The following is a 16,665-nucleotide window of genomic DNA, read 5'->3' as shown; positions in this document are numbered from 1 at the left end:
CTTTACAAGAACTGGGAAGGACACAAACTCGAGTGGAGTGTTTGAGAGAAGGTGGGAGGAAAGGCCATGCGGACAGTGAATGTAAATGCCCCTGAGGAGCTGCTGAAGCATGGAGGGTGGTGGCTGTGGGTTTAGGGCGGGGGTCCCCACAGACTGCCCGCCTGACCCTAGAGGCCCAGGCCGACGTGGGGTCCTGTGAGATGGGAGCGTGGTGGAGGCGGGGCGGAAGGGGCCTGGCACTTTCCGAGTGTTCTTGGCTCAGAGTTACATTTACTCTCTGCAACAGGACCGTGTGCTTCGGGACTATGAGATAAATTCAGATCGTGCGAGAGCAGCACCCGCACGGTTCCCTGCCAGCTTCTCTGCATGTGGGGATGCTTGCGATTTTGAAAGAGTAAACCACAGGGAGTTCTAACTGCCCTCCGGGCACCTGTGTTTTGTCTTAGATTCTACTGAGCTGCCCAAGCGCCTCAGCCTTGATAGCTCGTCCTCCCTGGAGTCTCTGGCCTCGGCCCAGTCGGTCTCTAACGCCCTGCCCTTGAGCTACCAGCATCCCCCCTTCTCCCCCACCGGCGCGGACAGCATCGCCTCCGACGCCATCTCTGTGTACAGTCTGAGCTCCATCGCCTCCTCCATGAGCTTCGTCTCCAAGCCCGACGCTGGGTCGGAAGCGGGGGGTCCCCGCGGCCGGCAGGACTATGACCGGTCCAAGAACGCCTACCCACAGCGATGCACCCTGCCGCGGGGCCAGCTGTCCCCCCAGGCCCGCCCTGCCGGCGGCAAAGAAGAAGAAGAATACGAGGGCTTTTCCATCATTAGCACGGAGCCCTTGGCGGCCTACCAGGAAACCAGAAAGACGCGCTTCTCACCAGATCACAAACAGTCCCATGTGGGGCCCGCCGGAGGCGTGAAAGTTTCCGTAAGTTCCAAGGGTAGCGTCAGCACACCAAATTCTCCAGTTAAAATGACTCTGATTCCCAGCCCAAACTCCCCCTTCCAAAAGGTGGGAAAGCTGGCCAGTTCCGACACGGGAGAATCAGACCAGTCTAGCACAGAAACGGACAGCACCGTGAAATCCCAAGAAGAAAGCAACCCAAAGCTTGATCCGCAGGAGTTGGCGCAGAAGATTCTAGAGGAGACACAGAGTCATCTCATCGCGGTGGAGCGTCTGCAGAGGGGCGGCGGCCAGGCCAGCAAGAGCAGCAGCCCCGAGGAGGGCCTCGCGGCGCCCAATGGCGCTGCCGTCTTCCGAGCGTCGGAGACCAGCGCGTTCAGCAGGCCGGCCCTCTCCCACCCCAAGAGCCAGCCGTCGCCGGTCCCCGTGAAACCAAAGCCCCCCGCCAGGAGCTCGTCCCTCCCCAAGGTGAGTTCGGGATACAGCAGCCCCACGGCCTCCGAGGCGTCCGTCAAGGGCAGCCCCAGCCAGCACAGCGGCCGCCCGTCACCCGGCTCCGATTCCCAGACTTCCCTCCCGGACCAGCCGCTCTTCAAACTGAAGTACCCCAGCTCTCCGTACAGCGCCCACATCTCCAAGTCCCCCCGGAACGCGTCCCCGAGCTCGGGCCATCAGTCTCCGGCCGGGAGTGCGCCGTCCCCAGCGCTCTCCTACTCCTCCGCCGGCTCGGCGCGCTCCAGCCCCGCCGACGCCCCGGACGTGGACAGGCTGAAGATGGCGGCCATCGACGAGAAGGTGCAGGCCGTCCACAACCTCAAGATGTTCTGGCAGAGCGCGCCCCAGCATCCCACGGGACCCATGAAAATATTCCGGGGCGCCCCCGGCACGATGACTTCCAAGAGGGACGTGCTCAGCCTGCTCAACCTGTCCCCGCGGCACAACAAGAAGGAGGAAGGCGTGGACAAGCTGGAACTGAAGGAGCTGTCCCTGCAGCCGCCCGGAGACGCGCCCCAGAAGGCGCCTCCGAACGGCCACTGGCGCACGGAGACCACGGTGCTGGGCACGCTGCCCCTGCCCGCCGGGCCTCCAGCGCCCGCCCGCCCGCTCAGACTGCCTTCTGGAAACGGCTACAAGTTTCTGTCCCCGGGAAGATTTTTTCCTTCCTCCAAATGCTGAAGCTGCTTCTGTGCCCGCGGACTCAGAGTGCAGCCGCTGCGGGGGCCCTTCCCCCTCGGCTGAGCGCCGTCACCCCACGCAACCGCCAGCCACCTCACGCTGGGCGCACCCTCGGGGCGCGGGCCCCACGCGCACGGCAGCTGGCGACTCTGGGCCCCGCTCACCGGGAGCCGGCACTTCTGTGGGGTTGGCACGGGAGGCCCAGGCAGTTTTCTACACACTTCGCCCGATGTTTACCTTGAACTCCCTGCTTCTCATCTTTGATGTGATTCTTCAACAGGATTTTTGTACGCAAACGGTCATGGTTCTGGGGTGGGGAGAAGAAGGGGAGCACATATTTTGCTAAGAGGTAGATACGCAGTACCTTTTATACACAGAAATACAAATAGAGCTTTTTTCTTAAGGCTTTCAGGTGCTCGTTGGGGGTGGGATATATGAAATCTAAGTCGAATTCTACATGAAAGTGTGATATTAGCCAAAAACAGTGGTTTTTAAAATGCCAATGATGTGTTATGAAACTGTAGCGATTTCGGTCCCCTGATCCGCGTCCCATACAGTAGCAATGCAATAACTCACGTTCCCGCAGCGCTTCCTTCCTCAGCTCGGCTCTGCTCCGCGAGCTCTAAGGCGTCCATGGGGCCCCACTGTCAGCCAAACTTGAATTTTCTTAAAAATTTTATGTAACTTTTCTCCAGGCATTTTAGAACTATGCAATTGCGATTTAAAATGCAACTTTGTGCTTTTAAAACATTATTGACCTTTTTTGTACGTGGATAAACAACTCGGTTTTATTATCAATAGTACTTTGCATTTATAGCTATTATTTTTAAAAGCTCAAATTTTTTAAAATGTCCAATTTTGAATAGTCATCAATAAGTAACTGTCAAGTTTGGGGGGGAAAGGTTGAAATAGTCAGTTTCCTTGTAAACATAAAAAAACACAAAACAAAAAACCCCAAAACTTCCACAGCTAACTCTACTTAACCAGAATGGAACTTCCAGCTCCCGTCCCTCAGCAGCTGCTTCATTTTATTGTCTTCTCCCAACTCCAGGCCGCGAACACCTCTCTCCTCTAAGTCTGTCCCCAGCTCCCATGCTCCGGCACCCCACATCTGCTAGCGGCCGGGCACCCTCCCCTTAGCTGGGACCAGGCCCCTCCCTTCCCACAGTACGTTCACGTCCAGGTCCACGGCCTGGAGGCAGGGGGCTCTCGCGGGGGTTGCTGTCCAAGTTACGGCTGAGCAAGGAAACACGTATTCCTGAAAGTGTCCTGGACAACCAGGGGCGGACGTGTCCTCCGGCTGTGACAGTACATGGAAGTTGTAGCCAGCTGAGAGAGCGGTAGTCTGGGTTGGGCGGGGGGGTGAGCATTAACTTATAAAGAAATGAAATGCTAAAAGTCCTATTAGTACTAAGTTTAGTGGGAGAATTTAAACTCTTTTGACATAATTCTGAAACGAAAACCTGACCACTCTCCCCACGAGGCGGTGTCCCACACCACATGGAGTAGACAGGCAAGGCCTGGCAGGAGTCCTCCAAGGAGAGTTTTTAACCTTGGGTAGGATCTCACTTTCTAAACATACCATTCCTCTGTGTACCCTGAGAGGAGGAAAGGAGAATATTTACTCAGCTATGTCACAGCAGTTTTTGCCTTGACCCTGCAGCCATGTTGGCAAAAGACACTAAGGATGTCCCGTTCTAGCCCTGACCCCAACACTGGAAGACAAATCCTTTATAAAGAAGCAAGCACTTGTGTGGTTCTTTATATCAGTAGGGAACAAATAAACAGTAATAAAGTACCCGAGTAGCCAATGGAAGCAAGTTTATAGCACTGTGCGTTTAGATAGCAAAATCAGATCCTCAGCAACAAAAAACGAAACCTCAGTCAGTTTCTGAACCCGTGTAGATAGTTGGGCTGTTCCTTTCTCAGCCTCTTTCCCAAGTGCCAAGGAGCCCTGGAGGACAGGCCTGGGGTCTGTGCCCCACTGTGAGCGCACCGGTTTGCCCACCTCTGCACACCCTCCGCCCCCCCCCCGACTGCTTCCCATGGTTACCGAGCCAGCGAGGAGGACTCGTGGACCCCAACCTGGTTTTAGTCCTAACTATGTTGTTGTTTTAGGTTTCATGTTGGAAAACCAATGGTGTGGGGTGTTTTTTGTTTTGTTTTTTTTTTTTTTTTTTTTTTTGGTTTCTTTGGTCCTAGATAGAAGCTTTGATGAAGGAAAGCAAACGTGACAAAAATGGTAGGAACCATCTAAAAATCACCGTAGAGTTGCCGCTCCTTTGTGTTTATTGTTAGTGTCGGTGTTTTCCTTATGAGTGAGACGGCCGTCACATCCAAGTTCCTTTTTCAGGCTCCTCCCCTGAAAAACATGTGCACTCAAGAATGACGTGAGGCTGTTTAATTCACAGACTTCTTTGTACAGATCAGGGGCTGGCAGATGATGACCCACAGGCTAAGTCTGCTCAGAGGCCTGGGTTGTTAGAGCCACGAGAAAGGACTGGATTGGACATGTTTAAATCGTTCTGTCAGCACCGGCGTCGTATTCTTGATTTTGCCTCGTGGCCCACAAAGCCTAGAATACCTAATGCCTGACCTTCTAAGAAAAGGTGTGCTGACTCCTGGTGTAGGGACAGACAACATAATTAGAATGTTTTGTTTCTACGGTCTAGGGAAAGTGAGTGGCAAGTTGTGGTTAAACTTGTTCTGCGTGGGCACCCCGAGCCATGTGGCGAGAAGCGGAGGCCTCCCGCACAGCCCATGGCTCTCCGGCCCATCTGGAATGAGCCAGTGGACGTGGGTAAAATTTACAAAAAGATCTTTTCCTCACTATATGCGGAGAGCACTGGCCAGATTTCTTTCTCAGCTCAGGAAACTGGACTGTCCTGCCCCTGTTCCACTCCACCAGAGGCAAATACACTCAACACGAGCAATAAAACCTCCCTCTCCTAGGAACCCTGGTAGGACCACAGAGCCAGGGCAGATCCTGCCTGAATCCACACCAGCGAACCGTTCAGCTACTTCACTGACTTCAGTTAAATCAAAATACCAAGACAAAACGAGCTCTAAAACTCACATTTTGATCCACGTTAGTGTGTAGTGAAACAAAGTCCTCACCTGCGTCCTGTTTGAAAAGCATCGTGGTCCACGATGGACCATCGCGGATATTCCCTGGGTCTCGACAGGGGCTGCGCACACTGTCCTTCCCCTGCTCCTGCTGCCCCAGTGGGTCTCAGTGGGTGGGCACTGTAGCAAGTCCCCTGTGAGGCTCCTGTCCCACCGCCTCCCACGGTCACTTCCTTAGTTTCAATTCAGTTTGGAGACAATACCACGCAATACTCTGGTTGCTTTTAGTAAGCAGGCAGAAGGTGAAAATTGCCCAATTTTCATCACACATGTTGTTTTACCTACAAGGACTGTGTGTGTGGTTTGTGGACTGGGCCCTTGTTTGCGACAGATCTTTCAAAGATGGTCCATGTAAGGACACAGACGCTCACCTCTCCCCTCCTCAGACGCCTTCCCCACTTGGCACTCACCCCCCTTGTATGCAGTGTTAGCCATCTTTGGCCTATGTGGACTTTTTTTGGTAAATTACAGTTTCCAGATGGCATTAAACTTTTTATATTACGAAATCTACCATGTAAAAAGAACTTCATATTTTTATTGAGATTGTTAAGGCACTTGGCCTTCCTTTGTGATTTCAGTGTCTATTAAAGCATGAGTTCCCTCGGTTTTAAGTGCCGTATCTGAATCGCTTCCTGTACACGTCCCACACTTTCTGGGTTTCTTCGAGCACACGGAAAGGTTGTGTGTCATTAACGAGCAGTATGTCAGTCTGAAGTCTCCTGAGACGTACACCGTAACCTCATGTTTGCTGGGAGGAAAGCTGGGGGTGCACACGGACTTCGGCACCTCCGAGGCACGGGGCCCTGGGGTTGGTGGTGAACGACAAGACTGAATGCTCCTGATCTGTGATCACAGCTGGAGGACCAGAAAATTCCAGGGTTGTGTAAGTGTGCTGATAAACAAAATCAGAGTTCATTACCACCGGATCCCTGTAACTAAAGAAGTTTCCAAAGGAAGTATTCCAGGAAGAAGGAAAACAATCCTCCGGGTAAAATCTAAGAGGCATGAAGGACTAGTGGACAAATAACTGAGTAAATGTGACTAAATTAAGAAAATATATTGATTGTATAAAATAAACATCTCAGGGCGCCTGGGTGGCTCAGACGGTTAAGCATCTGACTTCGGCTCGGGTCATGGTCTCAAGGTCCTCGGATTGAGCCCATGTCTGTCTCTGCTCTCAGTGGGAAGCTGCTTCTCCCTCACCCTCTGCCCCTACCCCAACTTGGGCTCTCTCTTTCTCTCTCAAATAAATAAAATCTTTAAAAACACCTAACATCTCATTGGAGTAGCAATAAAAAAAAAATACTGGACAATAAAATGTAAAACTAGGAGGTTAAATTGTTATAGGTTGTTTAGGAAGAGAATGAAGAGTACATTATTTGTTGTGAAAGTTAAATACATCAAAACACACATAGAAATAGAGGGTTATACCAAACTAGCTAGTGGAGGGAAACGAGTCATTTTAAAAACTTGGTTGATCTAAAGGAATAGAAAAAAGAAGGAATAGTAACAGAAACCATTTTTTAAAAGCAGGACAAATATTAAACAGCATAAAAGAAAGATTACTAGTAATTATAAATGTAATTTCAAAAAAAGATTATTTATTTGACAAGGACACAGCAGTAGAGGGAACACAAGTGGGGGGAGTGGGAGAGGGAGAAGCAGGCTTCCTGCTGAGCAGAGAGCCTGATGCGGGGCTTGATCCCAGGACCCTGGGATCATGACCTGAGTCAAAGGCAGATGCTTAACCAACTAAGCCACCCAGGTGCCCCAGTTATAAATGTAATTGAAAGAACTAAACAAAAAGGAGAATGATGATGGCATTATGCCACATGCTCTTTAAAAAACGGTATTCCTCTTCGGGGGCGGGGTAGGGAACAAACAAACAAACTTACCAAAGCATAAGGCCCAGTGGTTGACAACCAAAGGATCAACAAAATAGAAAGTAAAAGGCACTAATAAAAACCAAGAAGACCCGTTTTCTAATGTTAAAAAACCTTAGCAAAAGGGTAAAATTCTAAATTTGTATGCAGCTAATCATATCATTTCAAAATTAATAAAGTAAAAATTGGCAGAACTATGGGTTTGGAAGACTATACTATTACTATTACTATTATTATTTAAAGATTTATTTACTTCTTTTAGAGAGCAAGCAGATGGGGGAGGGGCAGACAATTCTAAAGCAGGCTTCCTGCTGAGTGGAGAGCCCAACCTGGGGCTGGATCCCAGGACGCTGAGATCATGACCTGAGCCAAAATCAAGAGTTGGCCACTTAACCGACTGAGCCACGCAGGCGCCCCAAGACTATACTATTCCAATGGGAGATCTCACCTTCCACTCTCAGTAGTTGCCAGATGAAAGATGCCATGCGGTGAGCATACAGTAGATTTCAGCGAACAGGTTCGTGAAATGGAGCCTCAGAGAACCCGGTCCCTGACGGGAATCTACGTTCTTCCCAAGCACACGTGGGACATATGATGGAAACCAACCCTGTACAGGCCACGGAGCAATCCTCGGCAAATCCTGAGGAATCCCTATCACAAAACAGTGCAATTCAGTTAGCACGAGTAACAAGGCGATAATGGAAGTTTCCAGTCACTTAGATATTTTAAAATGCACGACAGGGGGCGCCTGGGTGGCTCAGTGGGTTAAAGCCGCTACCTTCAGCTCAGGTCATGGTCTCGGGGTGCTAGGATCGAGCCCCGCATCGGGCTCTCTGCTTGGCAGGGAGCCTGCTTCCTCCTCTCTCTCTCTCTCTCTCTCTGCCTCTCTGCCTACTTGTGATCTCTGTCTGTCAAATAAATAAATAAAATCTTTAAAAAAAAATTAAATAAATAAAATAAAATGCACGACAGAACACATGAACCATAAACGTGCTCCTAAGAGAAATGAGAAAATACTACAAATCCAAACTGGTAGATGCCTCCAGAGCCACCCTGGGTGTTTGTGGGTTTTCCTTTATTAAAAATAAAAATGTTCTTATTTAAGACCAGAAATTCAAGCAGCGGTCCACAAATAATTTTCATTTTCATAAATAAATAAATTTGCATTTCACCCAATAAAGTACAATAGATAATTTAATTTCTGCTTCCATGCTTTCAGGAATATGTAAATTATAGAATAGCTTAAGAATAAAAGGAATCTAGCATCCCATAAAAACTAGTGGGATGCAGTTAAAGTAGCATTGAAAAGAAAAACTTGTAGCCCTAAATGTTGATATTCACAGGTGGCATTCAAAATGTGTACCTGCGGATGGGGCGCCTGGGTGGCTCAGTGGGTTGAGCCGCTGCCTTCGGCTTAGGTCATGATCTCAGGGTCCTGGGATCAAGTCCCGCATCGGGCTCTCTGCTCAGCAGCGAGCCTGCTTCCCTCTCTTTCTCTCTGCCTGCCTCTCTACTTGTGATCTCTCTCTGTCAAATAAATAAATAAAAAAATCTTTAAAAAAAAAAAAAAATGTGTACCTGCGGGACCCCAGCCGATAAGGAGGGCGGCAAGCTCGGCAGCCGGAGCAGTGGTGCCCGTGGGCGAATGTTAGGGACCCGCTGCGAGCTCCGTGACCACGCCCAGAAGTGATCAGAAGAGTAAATCCAGAGAGCAAAGAAGGGCGTAAGAAGAGTACGGTGCTGAAAAGCAATACAGAAGATTGAGAAGGCGAAACTTGCCCAGAACATACGATATGCTAATTTCTAGGGACTGATTGTCTAGGCAACATGTATCTGTGGGAGAGACGGAAAAAGGAAAAAAGAAGAAAAAGTAGACATGGCTAAAAGTGCAGCAGAGATTACAAAATAAAATATTAGGAAAAATTTTGTGGCAATATATGTGAAAATGCAAAGTGGCACCTAACACGGGTCAGGCACACACATGTGGCTGAGATGTCTGGAAGTGTGGGGATCGACGGACGGGGACGGCAAGACGGTGGTGCCTCGTTGGGGACAGGAGCCACGGGAGTGCCCCTGCACGGCAGGCACCACCGAGCTCTGCTGTTTCCCAAGCACACGCTCCTCCAAGAGGAATTTCAGGAGGAGTGAAAAGGACTATTACCAACGGTACAACAGGAAATCAGATTCTCTCAACTTTGAGGGAAAACTTGAATAAAGAAGGAAGAAGGAAAAGAAAAAAATCCCAAACACCCAAAGGCTGGGAAGCTAAAATGGCAATCGTACCCCTGTGTCTTTCACCCAACTCTTCAAAATCACACAGGCCCAGACCGCTTACCCGTGTCCCAGCAACTCTCCGAGGGCCAGAACATCCCTTACCTTTTCAAATTATTTAAGAAAATATAAAAATAAGAAAAGATACTCAAATCATTTCATGATGGTATTTGTAATTCTCAGATCAACAACAACAGATCATACAAGAAAAGGAAATCAAGGGCCATTTCATTTGTGAATCCAGACATAAATACCCGAAACAAAATACTGGTCATTGAATCCTTGTGTTTTTGAAAGTAGGAAAACAAACTGAAAGTGGATCTTTGCATGAGTTCCTGGAGCATGAGTCTTTGCTGCCCGATGAACACACACATGGTGTTCCTGAGGGGTCAGAGCTCTGAGCCCAAGGGCATCTACAAACACACTCAGATATGGACCAGCGACAACCATTAGACACTGGAGAACTTGAGCATTCTGAGAACTGGAGAGGCTGGAGTCTATGGTTCACACTACTTGGACGAGAAGCAAATCTATTATACTCCTCCCACAAGAACAATGAAATATGCACGTCAATGGAAAGGAAATTTTTTTTTTTTTTTTTTTTTTAGCTGCGGGGAGAGGGGCAGAAGGAAAGGCAAGAAAGACTTTTTTTTAAAAAATATAGTTTATTTATTTATTTGACAGAGAGAGAGAGATCACAAGTAGGCAGAGAGGCAGGCAGAGAGAGAGAGGAGGAAGCAGGCTCCCCGCTGAGCAGAGAGCCTGATACGGGGCTCGATCCTAGGACTCTGGGATCATGACCTGAGCTGAAGGCAGAGGCTTTAACCCACTGAGCCACCCAGGCGCCCCAGTTCTACCATTTCTTAAGAACTATATATCCTGTATTACTGCTGAAGTAGAAATTGATTTCAGTACGATAATCCACAGAGTCAATCTGAGCACCAAACAAGGATTTATGAGCACGACAGTGTGGTCCCTACTACCTTAGGAAACACAGCTTATGTTTTCTGTTCCTGCTACAAAGTCCGTACACCCAAGGGGCGCCTGGGTGGCTCAGTGGGTTAAAGCCTCTGCCTTCGGCTCAGGTCATGATCCCAGGGTCCTGGGATCCAGCCCCGCATCGGGCTCTCTGCTCAGCGGGGAGCCTGCTTCTCTTCCTCTCTCTCTGCCTGCCTCTCTGCCTACTTGTGATCTCTGTCTGTCAAATAAATAAATACAATCTTAAAAAAAAAAAGTCTGCATACCCAATTGTGGAATATAAGGTTTGTTAGATGATTCGTGGACGGGGAGAATGGCCCTTCATGAGGATCTGGTGATGTGCTTGGGGACCTCGGCTGACAGCTAATCCGAAGATTAGCAGGGCTGCTTGTGGTCACTGTAGCTGCTTCTCAATATTCGTATTCTAAACATTTATTGTCACTTTTGTTTTTAACCTCAGAATTTCTGGGCATGGACTGCAGCTTGGTACCTTTCTCAGTTTAAAGCCTTTCTTACATGCACACTCACGGTGTCTAATAACACTAAATAATGGTAAACAGCAGGGAACTGACAGGCTAATGCTGCATCCACTCCAGCAAATGAGGCCGAAACATCTGGATCCAAATGCATTAAAGGGACAAGTTAGCATTAAGGAAACATTTTGCCTCTCAACTGAATTTGCATCCAATCTCAAGATATTTATTAAATTTGTAGCAACTGTGCATTTGGACTTCAGAGAATAATAATATTCTTAGATATATAAATATTTTCAATATATTTATATTAAATAAAACATTTTTTAAAATTCTAAAATAGGGCACCTGGGTGGCTCAGTGGGTTAAAGCCTCTGCCTTCTGCTCAGGTCATGATCCCAGGGTCCCGGAATGGAGCCCCACATGAGGCTCTCTGCTCAGCAGGGAGCCTGCTTCCCCCTCTCTCTCTGCCTGCCTCTCTGCCTACTTGTGATCTGTCAAATAAATAAAATCTTTAAATAAAATAAAATAAAATTCTAAAATAACTTTAAATCCCTGTGGCAGAACTCCAAAGTCTACCTTCTTAGCTAATTGGGACAGGTAAATGAATTTGAATTCTGATTTGCCTTGGCAGCATTTTGCCAGAAGTCCAATTTTCTTCATACACGGAGCTTTCTGAAGTACAGCATTTTCTTTTTTTTTTTTCTTTAAGATTTTATTTTTTATTTATTTGACAGAGAGAAATCACAAGTAGGCAGAGAGGCAGGCAGAGAAAGAGGCGGAAACAGGCTGCCCGCTGAGCAGAGAGCCCGATGCGGGGCTCGATCCCAGGACCCTGGGATCATGGCCTGAGCTGAAGGCAGAGGCTTTAACCCACTGAGCCACCCAGGCGCCCCAGCATTTTCTTTTTGAATCAAAAATGCAAAAGGAAATGAAAACTGATATGTAATTCAGGAAAGGCAATTCTTTTTTTTTTTTTTTTATTAACATACAATGTATTATTAGCCCCAGGGGTACAGGTCTGTGAATCATCAGGCTTACACACTTCACAGCACTCACCATGGCACATACCCTCCCCCATGTCCATCATCCAACCACCCAGGAAAGGCAATTCTTAACGATCATTTCAAAAGTCATTCATTCTACAAGAATTCGCTGAGGGTCTGTTGTGATAAACAGAATGTAGCCCATAAAAAATAAACAGAAAGTTAAAAGAGATGTTTACGAGTCCGTAAAATAAAGCTTGTGCAGAGATACCGCTCTCTCCAGGATCATGGGCAGAGCCCCAGGAGAAAAATCCCTGCGATCAGACTCCTTTTCTCAGGAATTCAGTCTAGGCTGAGATCAGGTCTTTGCAGCTGCAAGGGGAGGACATAAACTGTGGTCCATGGGGCCAAGAAGGCCATGTGCACACAGCCAGAGTCACGGGGGTGCCAAAACTGAGTGAGCAGAGGAAGCCGGTGGTAGAGAAAGGAGAAAGGAACAGAAGCGAAGACATTTTGGAAGCACAGAAAGTCCCTGAGGGAGCCACGTTCCAGGCCACTCTACACTTCCACGTCCATTTCCTTCCCATTTGGGGCAGCCTGAATGGGACTTTTTTTCTTTTGATCGAATGGCCGTATCTGTGGATGCTGGAACTTACGGCAGAATAACGGCAGGAAGTGGACCAGGGAGGGAGGACAAACTGGAGACAGAGTGTCAGTAAAGGAGTTAAGACGCGCGTGCAACAGAGAGCGCACAAAATGGAGAAGCCTGAGGCCATACGGTACTCCTCGGTTCTGGACACGGGGGTAGAAGGAAATAACAGAATCAATCAGAAGAGCAGTCCGTGTGCCTTCTTACGACTCACGCCCACCTGCCCCGGTTCTTGTGGGGGGAGAGCCCCGGGGCCGCTCTCCTCGGCCAACAGCTCCACTAGCCAGACCTGCTCTCACTTGCCTACCAGCGAGGACCGTGTCCGTGACCCCCGCTCTCCTGCACGGTCAGATTTCTCCTCCCAGATGAATCCCTCCTATCAGCGCGTTAACGTGCTGTCATCTCTCCAGTTTAGCTCCGTATCCCCATCCAGTGGACACACTATTTCCAGCAGTCCCTTTCAGAACCAAAAACTTCCTCCTGTTTGTCACTGTTGGTGTGCCAATTCCACTCCTCTTCTCTCTTGAACCAATCCCTTGAATCAAGACTTTGCCCTCAGGACAACATCAACAGCTACAGCCACGATGCAAAATCTGTGGTCAATTCTTACTCCTTTGTAATGCAGTACAAAGGACAGAGCACCACTTACAGGTAGTCTTAAAAGTCAGATCTGTGGGGTGCCTGGGTGGCTCAGTGGGTTAAAGCCTCTGCCTTCGGCTCAGGTCATGATCCCAGGGTCCTGGGATCGAGCTCCTGGGATCGAGCTCCTGGGATCGAGCCCCGCATCGGGCTCTCTGCTCCGCGGGGAGCCTGCTTCCTCCTCTCTCTGACTGCCTCTCTGCCTGGTTGTGATCTCTGTCTGTCAAATAAATAAAATATTAAAAAAAAAAGGTAAAATCTGCATTTCATTAAGCTTTTAAATATATGTGTATCGCTTTCAATTTACTGTTTGTAAAAGACAGAGATTATTAGAATGTGTTACACAACATCGTAAGAAGATGATGAGGTGACTCCAGAAGGTGGGGCCACCTGAGAGCTTTTTACCGCAACTCCCTGCAGTGAGGAAACCTATGGGATCTCATACAGCAGCCACTAGACGCGTGTGGCGCTTGAGCAACCAAAACGTGGTGTGACTGAGAATCTGAATTTTTATCTTAATATAATAATTTATTTGTATAGACAAAACAATATTATAAGAAAAAAATAGAGGCTAGGGAGTCCTCAAGAATAAAAGAATTTTAAGAGACATCACTACTGAGTGTAAATACAATCATAGTTCTGTAAACCAGCAAAAAACATCAGAAAATAAAACCTGTTGTGCTTACCATTACATCAATCAACATAAAATAATCAATTAAAACACACTGCACTGTCTAGTTATAAGAGGCATAGTTTAGAATATGTAAATTATAGCTCAGTAAAGTTGATGAAAAAATAGATAAAATGTAACAAAAGAGAAGACTTCTACATGGAAAACTACAAAACATCACTGAGAAAGAGTATAGACTGAGAGAGATACTATGCTCACGGCATAAATTGAGAGAGATACTATGTTTATGGATGAGATATTTAATAGAGTCAACATAATTGAAACCAAAGTATTGGCAGGAAAAAATCGTAGCAGACTTTTTATCAAACACTGACAAGTTACATCTAAAACTTATTGGAAATGCTAAGAATCTAGAAAAGTCAAAACAAACTTGAAGATGTTGACTTCAAAATTTACTTTAAAGATATAGTAAATAAGACTGTGTGGTTTTGCCATATAAACTAGTAGATTAGTGGACAGAGTCAGAAATACATGGAGAGAAAAGAGCCCAGACATACACGGTCAACTAGTTTTCAGTAGAGTGTCAAGGTAATCCAATAGGGAAAGAACAGTATTTTCAAAATATCGCACTGAAACAAATGCATATCATTTAGAAAAACAAACAACAATGACCTCAAACCATACTCAAAAATTAATTCAAAATGGATCATAAACCTAGACGTAAAGTGATACAACTTTGTATGCAGGAGAATATCTTTGATCCTGAGTCAGGCAAACATTTCCTAAAACACAAAAAGCACTAACCATAAGAGAAAAAAGTTAATAAATTAGAATCTATCAAAATCAAAGCTTTCTTCTCTTTAAGAGATACCACTAGAAAATGAAGATGCAAGCGCAGCCTAGAAGAAGATATTCATGATAATTTTTTTTGTGGTAACCTGACCTGACAAAAGACCTTTATCTGGGATCTTTTGCCTCGAGCAATGAAGGCAAAAGATGTCCACAGCCCTTCACAAAGGAAGCAAAGGAAGCACAGGAAAATGTGCTCAGAACCATTAGTCCTCTGGGAATGCAAACTGCTACCAAAATGAAGAAATTCTTCCCACGTTTAGAATGGCTCCATTAAAAAGATCGGCCACACCAAATGCTGGTGAGTCTACCCAACAAGCAGAACTCTCATACCTTCTTCATGGGAGTGTAGAATGATACAACCACTTCGGGAAATTTTTCAGCAGTTTCTCATAGGACGTAACATACACCCACCCAACCCCATGTCTAGGTATTTGCCCATGAGAACTGAGAAGAGATGCCCACGAAGAAACTTATGCAAGAGTGCTCACAGCTGCTTTAATCATAGCAGCCCCACATGGAAGAAACCCAAGTGGCTATCAGCAGCTGAACGGATAAACCACTTGTGATATAGTCATACAACGGAATGCTCTATAAAAATAATGAGGACTGAACTGAGGTACAAACCATGAGGTATTATCAGAAGCATTAACTTGAGCAAAAGTAGTCAAGCACAGGGCGCCTGGGTGGCTCAGTGGGTTAAGCCTCTGCCTTCGGCTCAGGTCATGATCTCAGGGTCCTGGGATCCAGCCCCATGTCCCGCTCTCTGCTCAGCGGGGAGCCTGCTTCCACCTCTCCCTCTCTGCCTACTTGTGATCTCTGTGTGTCAAATAAATAAAATCTTAAAAAAGAATAGTCAAGCACAAATGAGGTCACACTTCGATTCCATTTATATGAAGTCCTAGGACAGTCAAAACCAACTTACGGTGATGACAAATCAAAAGACAACACAAGAGATTCTCCACGATCTGAAGGTAGGCATGTGTTTCTACAGGATAGAAAAAGTAATAAGTGCAAAGGAAACATTTGATAAGTTGGACCATCAATGAGAGAACGCACGGATTCAACAGTGGTGCATTCATCATACCGCACATTTCCACCTCTATAAAGTTCAAAAGCTAGCAAATGGATGGTGTTAAATCAGGGTACCATCTACACTTATGGTGGGAGTGGGCTTGCTTACTTGCTTGGTAAGAATTCATCACGGTGCACAAGTAGGATTTGTGTATTTTTCTGTGTGTTATACATCAACACATATAAAGTTAAAAACAAAACAAAACAAAAACACCTGATTTTCTCCCCAGTCTTCTTCCCTCTGAAATCTTCTACATTTTAGTAAAGCGGCAACCCCGTCCAGTTGTTAGGACAAAATCAACATGGCTGTGCTCAGCTTTTCCCTTTCTCACACTCACCACACACAGTCCACTGCAAACTGCTGGGCCTGACATCCTTGCCCCCCGCTGACGACCCCCATCATCGCTTGCCTGGACTCCTGTAACGGTCTCCTCACTGGTCTCTCCCAGGCCCACCGGCCTTCTTCCCTTCAGGCTGATCTACGCATGCAGCCACCGCAACCACTGTAAAGCAGATGTTGGCTCACCTCACCTGTGTGTTCCAAAGCCTCCAAAGCCAAAGGCCTTCTAGAATGCCCGTGAACTGCTCTGGGATCTGGCCCCAACACTCTCCTCCCTGCCCACGTCACTCCAGCCAGAGATCTCCTTGCTGCTTCTTGCATGTGTCAAACACACTCCTACCCCAGGGCCTTTGCACCGGTCACCTTCTCTGATATGTACATGGCTGGCTCACCACCCCCTTCAGCTTTCTGCTCTGGTGTCACTCCTCAGGGCCTTCCCTGACAACTTTAAGTTTTTAATTCCAGTTAGGTAACACACCATTCTTTTTTACGGATGAACAATATTCCATTACACAGACAGACACACAGACACACACACAGACACACACACACACACATCACATCTTTATCCATTCGTCAGTTGATGTACACTTGGGCTGCTTCCGTATTTGGTGATTGCAGATAATGCCGCAAGGTGAGCATGCAGATAAAGGGGAACCCTTTTAGGCTGTTGGTGGGAATGCAAACTGGTGCAG

At 47.2% G+C, this 16,665-nt stretch overlaps 1 protein-coding gene and 1 long non-coding RNA gene across 5 annotated transcripts in view; one reads left to right on the top strand and one right to left on the bottom strand.

The window, feature by feature from the left end:
• TTC28 (tetratricopeptide repeat domain 28) overlaps nt 1–2,208 on the top strand; it is a 647,342-nt gene extending 645,134 nt beyond the window's left edge. For all 3 annotated transcript variants that reach the window (XM_046024508.1, XM_046024507.1, XM_046024509.1), the window contains one exon: nt 447–2,208. In XM_046024508.1, the coding sequence (XP_045880464.1) occupies nt 447–2,071 (1,625 nt within the window). In that variant the 3' untranslated portion in view covers nt 2,072–2,208. The remainder of the gene's footprint in view (nt 1–446) is intronic.
• A 107-nt stretch (nt 2,209–2,315) lies between these two features.
• LOC123953992 lies at nt 2,316–13,241 on the bottom strand. Of its 2 annotated transcripts, none has more exons than XR_006821016.1 (3): nt 13,087–13,241; nt 7,529–7,731; nt 2,316–6,052 (listed from the first exon to the last, which is right to left on the bottom strand). It is a non-coding gene; the product is annotated as an uncharacterized LOC123953992 (long non-coding RNA). The 2 variants fall into 2 exon arrangements; XR_006821015.1 differs by lacking the exon at nt 13,087–13,241 and adding an exon at nt 8,659–8,813.
• Between the last annotated feature and the right edge of the window lie 3,424 nt (nt 13,242–16,665).

The sequence above is a fragment of the Meles meles genome, chromosome 12 (assembly GCF_922984935.1).
Source record: "Meles meles chromosome 12, mMelMel3.1 paternal haplotype, whole genome shotgun sequence".
In the NCBI taxonomy this organism is placed as follows: domain Eukaryota; kingdom Metazoa; phylum Chordata; class Mammalia; order Carnivora; family Mustelidae; genus Meles; species Meles meles.
The sequence above is the reverse complement of the archived record's forward strand: the minus strand, read 5'-3'. Positions and strand labels throughout refer to the sequence as shown.